The following is a 9,130-nucleotide window of genomic DNA, read 5'->3' as shown; positions in this document are numbered from 1 at the left end:
ACCTCCTTTACAGCATCATTTGAACCTCAAATTAGCCTATATTTCTTTTCATTGGGGCGAGCAGCGAACATTTTCATGCCACGGGAAAGAATGAATTATCAACTAGTATTCAATTTATTGATGTTACACACAAAAAATGCATATTTCTCAGAAAATTTTGGGTGACAAAAGCCTTTCTAAGTGCCACCATTTTACATGTAGGCATCACCAGGATTCCAAAAAAATTCAAAAGGAGAGGGGGACACCCCCTCCCCTTATACCCCTCCCCCAGGACGGCGATTCGTGGCATGGACCAGCATTTGAGGGCATTCAGAAATAGAAGAGTTGGGAGCTATGTAAATGTATGAGCATGAGGATTTACAGTTTAACACCATTTTGCAGTTACAGGCTGGTTGTAAGAAATTTATAACCTATGAGAAATCAAATTTCTTGAGAAAGATGATCTCAACTTTGTTTTACAAATATTTTAGAAAATTACACCTGGGAAACTTTGTTTTTAGAAGTAAATTAACATCACCATTGTACACTTTTGTCGCACCAAATTGCATCTGAGGGCATTCAGAAATAGACAATTTTCCAAAGGGGAGGGGGAGCCCCCTCCCCTTAGACCCCTCCCCATATCACTCTAATGCCACTTTGGCCCCTCCCAAACAAAGGCCCTGGATCCGCCAGTGATTCATAGGCGTCGGAGCCGGTACGGGCAGGTCCGGCGAACGCCGGACCAACATTCACGACGCAAGAAAAAAAAAAAGTAGGACTAAAAAATGGGGAAAAAAAATCTCGGAGGTATATGTTTCAATAAGTTTCAATAATAATGACGGCAAGTAGGCTAAATGTGACTACTCTGGAATGGCGGGGTCTTATTTTCAAGCTCGGGAAGTGCCATTTCCTGCAATCTGGGAGGCATAATTTCAAAGTTATCTCCATTACGCTACGCGCCAACCATGGTGGCGCGTAGCGTAGTTTGACCTACCAAACGTCCCCCGACAATTATGATAGTTGGCCACACTCTGAAGTCTGAACCACCGCACCAATCAAAAATAGCTTCCGACGCCCTTGTAATTATTGCATTTAATTGCAAGTAGTAATTTACTACACTCAAAAACGTCTTTGCGAGTACACGTCGAGTAATAGCTACTCTCTTAAAACACCATCGAATATACAAATTACAAAGTTTTACAGATTTTTACGTGCAATCTGAGAAATTGCAGGCTTGAGACCCATGTTTTAGGGCTAGGTATTCGCAGCATAAAACACTCGGGAAGTGCCGTTTCCGGCCATCTGGGGGGGGGGGGGAGGGGGTTTGAAAAACCCAAAATTTTCTTGTACGCTCCGCGACAACCGATGGTGGCGCTCCGCTTAGATAGTCTCCACATATTAGCCCCCCCCCCCCAATAATTTTCCCGTTCTGCCTCGCCTGCAAAGAGTGCTTGACCAATTAAACTGACCACTAAATCATCACTTCGTCGAATACGTAACTGAATAGGTAGTAGTTACTCATTCGCGAATGTGTGAATCCAGACAATGACCTCCTGTTTCCTCCTCATCTTCCTCCTCATCTTCCTCCTCCTCTTTCAAGGTCTTGGATAACTGGCATCCAGCAGAACGAGCCAGATACCCGACATACTTTGCTCGCCGGGAGAAGAGGTTGCAAGACGAGACAGCGAGATGGAAGGAACTGGTAGCAGAAGAGGAAAAACTGGCCATAGAAGGAAAAATTCCACCGCCTCCACCGAGACTAGGAGGAGAGCACGACGATCAGTTTTATGTCCCAAAATAATTATTTTATGAACAATAGAGACAATAGAGGAAGGAATGTTATTTCTCAGCATATTTGGAGAATGGGCATTGAGAAGTTTGGATCAGCGTGGATTCAGTGTTATCTCTCTTCGGGGCATCTTTCTTTTTTTTCTTGAAATCTTCTTCGCCTTTTGTGAATTTTTGTAAGCATAGTGAAATGCAGCTCGGCCTACCAAACGTCCCCCGACAATTATGATAGTTGGCCACACTCTGAAGTCTGAACCACCGCACCAATCAAAAATAGCTTCCGACGCCCTTGTAATTATTGCATTTAATTGCAAGTAGTAATTTACTACACTCAAAAACGTCTTTGCGAGTACACGTCGAGTAATAGCTACTCTCTTAAAACACCATCGAATATACAAATTACAAAGTTTTACAGATTTTTACGTGCAATCTGAGAAATTGCAGGCTTGAGACCCATGTTTTAGGGCTAGGTATTCGCAGCATAAAACACTCGGGAAGTGCCTTTTCCGGCCATCTGGGGGGGGAGGGGGTTTGAAAAACCCAAAATTTTCTTGTACGCTCCGCGACAACCGATGGTGGCGCTCCGCTTAGATAGTCTCCACATATTAGCCCCCCCCCCCCCCAATAATTTTCCCGTTCTGCCTCGCCTGCAAAGAGTGCTTGACCAATTAAACTGACCACTAAATCATCACTTCGTCGAATACGTAACTGAATAGGTAGTAGTTACTCATTCGCGAATGTCGAACGAGGAACGGGGAATAAGTATCTAACTTCACACCGGTTTTTCTGTACCGAGTATAGCAGTACTATAGCACTGTAGTTCAGTGTATTGTACTTGATCGTGAAGAGGCAGCACGCACAGGTCTATGCGAGCTGAATACATATAGCAAAAGTGATACAGACAGAATTGTCAATTTAGTATCTGGTTGGCACGAAAACATGGCTGCCAGTCCGCTTTTGACACAACAACAACGCGTCCTGAGGTTGTACAAGAAGGCAGTACGTCACTTGCAATGTTGGTATGTTGATAGGTAAGTGAGACTCGTTAAAATTTGCCAAACTTAATGTTTAGCTAGGTTAGGCCTAATTACACTAGTATTAGTAACAGTAACTCTAACACTACTAGCCTACCGTCAGTTAGCTTAGGCCTAAACTGCTAAGCCCATTTGAGTTTTGAATGAAGAGTAGGCAAGGGCCCAACCGCTAGGTACACACAGTAGACCGATGAATGAATTTGACATGCATATTTGTGTGCTAGCCAAAGTTGGCTTAACATGAGCCTGGCCACATTGTATTTACCGTCCTATATAGGCCGATCATATATATATGATTGAAGGTTAATCCAGAGCTAAAACGAATGACATCGAATGACCGAATGACAATTGACTTTGTACAGGGTTAATTGTCATTCACGAATGACAGCGAATGACAGCTAATGACAACGAACGACAACGAAGTGCAGTGTTGAGTGGAGGTAGAATGATTAACGGAGTGGAGTAAATGCGGTTATTGGTTTTCTGCGCAAAATGATTTGAGGAAAATGGCATGTTAGGCTACGTGGTTGCAGGGTTTTGGTGTAATTTACAGATAGATACCACAGGGAAAGTTTTTGTGTGAGAATGCGCTTGAGTGCTGTGCTTTTGACATTTACCTCTGTAGATTTATACAGAAAAATAACTGAAGCCGTTTCAAGATTATAGTATTGTTAGTTTCTAACAATTAATATCGGAAAAATGACGTTAAATTTACTTTTTAAAATCAGACTTACAATTTCGCTTACTATAAGGTGCGTTTGTATCTTGTCCGTACTTTACTAGATCTGTAAGCCACCCACTTCGCGTCCACTCCGTTTGCGTGGCTTTGATATACCCACGAAGTCTGAACTGTGATATCCGGTTGAACAAATGTCTGTGCTGTCATTCACTGTCATTCGTTTTAGTTAACGCAATTTTTTAGTGTGTACAACATATTGTCATTCGTTATGTGTAACGCAATTGTCATTCGTTTTAGTAATACCCCAGAGCCCTTTCCCCCACCTACCCATAGCCTCATCATTTTAGCATGTTTTAGCTGAAGTGAAATAATAATTTCTCAGGGTAAGGCTACATTAGCTATCTAATGTTAAATGTTGCTAACAGAAGTACACATTGTAAAGAAAGTTCTTGCAATAAATGCCATATTATAAGCTATATTTTGTGTTGGTTGGAAATGCAATGCATATTCACATTAAACTGAAGATCTAATTTTAGTAATATTTTCTAACTTGCCCATCAGTAGGAGAATAATGTAGATTAAACAGAACTTATGGAAAAGTAGGTATCCAGTGCTGTGAAAGTCATATGCAATTTTTTTAATTATCAATGGTGCACTTATGGCTGAAGATAGCTTGAGTTCTGCATTTTGATTCATAAAATGATCTTTTACTAAATAAAAAATATTGAGATGGATATCCATGACCTAGAGGTTTGTGGAGAAAGCTCATGACCTCTTCTCAAAAACTGTTGACCATTTACTATGTTACATTTCTTTTTCCCTTTCAGAGTCGAATTCAGGTATCAGGCTGTGTTGCTGCGAGCACGTTTTGATGAACAAAAAAATGAGAAGGATATGAAAGCTGCTCTTAGATGCCTTGAAGCAGGAGAAAAAGAATTTTGGGAGAGACAGCATCCACAGCCATATATTTGTAAGTGCTTCAATTGTTAAGATCACTTATTAAAATTTCTATCAGTCAAAAAGGGAAAATAAATGTAACCTCAAATTTTTCTTCTTCCTTTTGCCAGTTATTGACTCATCTGGGGGAACAAGATATGAGAGGAATATACCATCACCAGAATGGGTAAGTATGAGCTTGGTAAAACACAGGTTGTAATGCAAGAGCCTGAGTATTCAAGTTATGAGTTATCTTCTTAAAACATCACTCTACTTTGCATTCAAAGTCTTCCACATTCTGGCCAACCAATTGATATTCACACATACTTGGTTACTCCTCATTCTAAATAAGAAATATGTATAGTACAAGACCAGTGAGTTACTCCTAATTAGAGAGTTAGAGACTGTTGAGTTTGGCACAGAAAAATTCTACGTTGAAAATTATGGCTTATTTATTAACACATCTTGTGTTGTTGGAGGATCATAGTGTGAGATTACGTTTAAGAAACTATCCATCTGTAAACAGGGACACAACCACATATATACCTCTGCAGAGCTATAGTCCCACAGAGTAACCTTTTTGTCACTGGGGCAAAGGGGAAAATATTTTTCTACTATAACACACATTGAATTGTACACATTGCATATATGTGAATCCAGACAATGACCTCCTGTTTCCTCCTCATCTTCCTCCTCATCTTCCTCCTCCTCTTTCAAGGTCTTGGATAACTGGCATCCAGCAGAACGAGCCAGATACCCGACATACTTTGCTCGCCGGGAGAAGAGGTTGCAAGACGAGACAGCGAGATGGAAGGAACTGGTAGCAGAAGAGGAAAAACTGGCCATAGAAGGAAAAATTCCACCGCCTCCACCGAGACTAGGAGGAGAGCACGACGATCAGTTTTATGTCCCAAAATAATTATTTTATGAACAATAGAGACAATAGAGGAAGGAATGTTATTTCTCAGCATATTTGGAGAATGGGCATTGAGAAGTTTGGATCAGCGTGGATTCAGTGTTATCTCTCTTCGGGGCATCTTTCTTTTTTTTCTTGAAATCTTCTTCGCCTTTTGTGAATTTTTGTAAGCATAGTGAAATGCAGCTCGGCCTGCTGAATTTCTGTGTTCTCTGCAAGTTGAAAGTGTTTTGAATGTTATGGTCAATTTCTCATCCTGACTGGAAAAAGTCTGTAAACCTTCAGAATTCTGTAAGAGTCACAGAGTGAAAACAAAATTATGCTGTAAACATTTTGTTGTTTATGTGGTATCTTGTAGCTGCTGTGTTTTTCAGAAGAGTCATAAGAAGACTTTTCTGACATGACTAAGACTTTTAGTAACCGATGCTGAGGAACAGTTCTCACACAAAAGTAGATTAATGATGCTAACAAACTTGTTACCAGCTCAATTGGTCAAAACAGAACTACAACACAAAAAATTATCTCTTTTTCTGTTACTGCTACTGTCGAAAAATTCATTATTTGAATTTAGGAAACTTGGCTTTTAGTTTGAAGGTTTCCTGTCTCAAAGAAGGGTTTCGTAATCAAAAGCATAGTCAGGAATTGCTTTTAATGAAAAGATGGGCACCATTATCATCTAGGGGACATCAAAGTATTAAATATTACATGGCCATATTTCTAATTGGTATATGTCATTTTGGGCAAAGCGGTAATGAAGTGGAGAAGGTGTGGGGGGGGGTGACGATTTGGGATGTTTTTCCCAATTCCTGCCTGTTCCGCCTTCTTCTTGCAGCACCAGTATAAAGAAATGTTAAAAGCATCAGTTGTGTGATGTTGGTTTGGATTACCAACTTTTAACATTTTTAAATGAAAAAAAAAAGATTTATTATGATGAACGGAGCTTGTTCAACCTTAGTTCACAGATCAGAAATTAAATAAAGGCTGAAGAAATATTTCAAAAATACAGCTTGTTTTGGTTTCTATCTAGCAGCTTCTTGACCAATAGAATTGAATTTATTTAAGGTGTAAGAGTATATTTACTTTCTCCTTTTCTATGTAAGTATTTCTCTTGCCCAGGACAGTACCACCATACACACTGTGCATTTATCTGTTGAACAGAGAGAGTGATATGTAGAAGTGTTATTTCCAGTGGCAGGTTGTATATTGTTGATGCCAAGGACCCCCCCCCCCAATGTAGTATCTAATGTTTGGCTGGATACCCAATAATGCAAGATGGCGTACCTTCAGCGGGGTATATTAGTTCATTACCTAAGTCACGGAGGGAAGGTGGTGCATGGAATTGATGCGGCTATATCCGGTGAAAGTGTTGATGCACCTTCTCTCGTAGCGAAATGGACATGTCACACGTGACATTTTGTGCATGAGGAAAGATCAGAAAGTTCTACTTGTTGGCCATAAGTATCCTGTTGGGATATCAACACCTTACTATGAGCACCATTTACGGTTTGGTGCGGCACCTACACATGCCCTGGAGCTTCTCTGTTATCGTTATGTCTCAGTGCATCCAGTTTAATATCCTACTTCTCACCTACAAAGCGATCAACGTGCTTGCCCATCAATATATCACTGACCTTCTTATTCCTTTGCGTCGGTCAGCTACAGTTACGCTTTGCTCTTCCTATCATGCGCATTTGCAATTACCTCCTGGTCCACGTACCCGCACTCGTTATGGCGATCGTGTCTTTTTTGTTGCTGGGCCTTCTCTTTGGAACAAACTCCCATTTCACGTTCGTGGCTCTCCCTACCTTTGTATTTTCAAGAGACAACTCTTTCCTTGGTTTCCTTTGTCACTTTCCTACTTTGTTAGGCGCTTTGAAAGGCTGTATTAAGCGCTATATAAATGTAATTTATTATTATGTCACGTTAGGTTACACTCCCCTTCATAGAAATAACAAAACCCTCCAATGTCCTACTGATAGTGCGCCCTCTCTATCGACTTGCATAGACGCAGAACCGTATGGCTCTGCGTAGAAGCTGCATTGAAGGGTATACGTCGACTCATTGAACAGTACATGCTGTAAGGGTATTTGACGAAGTATCTGACAGGGGAAACCTTTTGACTATAAATAAATATATTTCACTTGCTTTTATTATACTCGCCAGTGGCGGAGCTAGGGGTATTGGCCAGGGGGGGGGGCGAGAATGTTCTGTAGGGGCGCTTTCGACACTATCTAAGCGGAGCGCCACCACAGGTTGGCGCGGAGCGTACAGAAATTTGTTGAGTAATGATACTCCCTAGATCGCCGGAAATGACCCTTTCCGGGCCGCGAATTTCTTTTTCCTGAACCTTTCGGGCAGTGATTACTGTACTCAGTACTGTAGTACTGGTACAGTAGTCTGTTACGTACTTACAGTTTACACACATCTACACAGCAATATTTGTACACAGTGGTACAGTCCTATAGCACCTCCTTGTGAGAGACGAGGTCCAGTAATTAACGGTTTATTGTGGAAACTGCCAAATGTTTGTTGTAAACTGATGAGCGAATTAGGTAAATAAGAGTGCAAGTATACTGCCCTTGTTTTATTATGCAATAAATCCTCTCTCTTTAATTGTTCCAGAATGAATATCTGTTTCCCTTGTCTTTTATTCTAGCAAGTCATCTGCCTTTAAATTAAGATAAACTTTCCTAAAACGGATGTACCACATTTTGGGGCTGAGACCGATTTCCCTCTTATAAGATCTAGAAGGAAAATAAACAAAAGAAACTATATATATTTTCACCACACTATCTACAGAGTTTCATATATAAGATGACCATGCACGAAAACCACGACATAACTTATAATATCGATTTTCAATTCATGATATAATACTTGGACATAACTACTTGAACATGAGAAAAAGTGGGGGGAAAATCCACACGGGGGCTCGAACTTGCGCTCTTTCGTTTTCCACCTTATGTTATTGAGGGGACGCATTTACCCGACTGACCATCTTTACTGAGTAGTACGTCATCAACACAGCCTCGCTCTGATTGGCTAAACTCCACGTACACTGCCCGAAAGGTTCAGGAAAAAGAAATTCGCTTCCGGGCCTTGCTAATTTGCAGATAAACGAAGAATAAATGGTGTCATAGCCATTTTGTCAGAAAATTACACCAACAAAATGTGACAAATGTCAATAGTAGATGAGAGCGCAATAAAAAAGTCAATTATCGCGAATAAGTAAAAAGCTGAAAAGGGCGCCAGCAGTCCATTTGAGTCCGTCAGGGGGGGGGGGGGGGTCCGCCCCCCTGACTATATGGACGCTCCGCGTAATAAAAGACTTCTTCTCGATGAAACCGACAGGTGTAACCACTCCCGGGAAAACTTTGGACTTGGGTATTGTTCTGAAATATTTCTTAACATTAACTCGCGTAGGAAACGATTGGTGTCAACGATGGGTCGTAAGGGTATTTTACGAAGCAGCCTGTGTAGCCACTCCCGGGGAAACCTTTTGATTTATTAATCTTCTCACGTTCTTATTATACTTGCGTAATAAAAGAACTTCTCGACAGAGCCGGTGTATATAGCGGCCACTCCCGGGGAATACTTTGGAATTTTCTGAAAACTCGCATAGGTAACGATTTGGGTCAATGATGGGTGGTTCTCATTATACTACTGCAAGGAAGTTTGACGAGGTATCCGACGCAGCTGGTAAAAATAAATTCGGGTGTATAATTGCTACAAATACATCCAGGATAGCTAAATGGAACCATTTGGAATCCGTTCACAATGGAACCATTCAAAACCCGG

The 9,130-nt window shown here is 40.9% G+C and overlaps 1 protein-coding gene across 1 annotated transcript; it reads left to right on the top strand.

Moving 5' to 3' along the window:
- Positions 1-2,586: 2,586 nt before the first annotated feature.
- Positions 2,587-6,333, top strand: LOC139961947 (NADH dehydrogenase [ubiquinone] 1 beta subcomplex subunit 9-like). Its single transcript, XM_071961661.1, has 4 exons — positions 2,587-2,798; positions 4,308-4,450; positions 4,548-4,603; positions 5,135-6,333. The coding sequence occupies exons 1-4, from the start codon at positions 2,707-2,709 to the stop codon at positions 5,333-5,335; spliced, it is 492 nt and encodes a 163-aa protein (XP_071817762.1). The 5' UTR covers positions 2,587-2,706; the 3' UTR covers positions 5,336-6,333.
- The last annotated feature ends 2,797 nt before the right edge of the window (positions 6,334-9,130 follow it).

Source organism: Apostichopus japonicus, chromosome 3, assembly GCF_037975245.1.
Source record: "Apostichopus japonicus isolate 1M-3 chromosome 3, ASM3797524v1, whole genome shotgun sequence".
Taxonomy (NCBI): domain Eukaryota; kingdom Metazoa; phylum Echinodermata; class Holothuroidea; order Aspidochirotida; family Stichopodidae; genus Apostichopus; species Apostichopus japonicus.
Note: the sequence above shows the minus strand (reverse complement) of the source record. Positions and strands in the feature narration are given on the sequence as shown.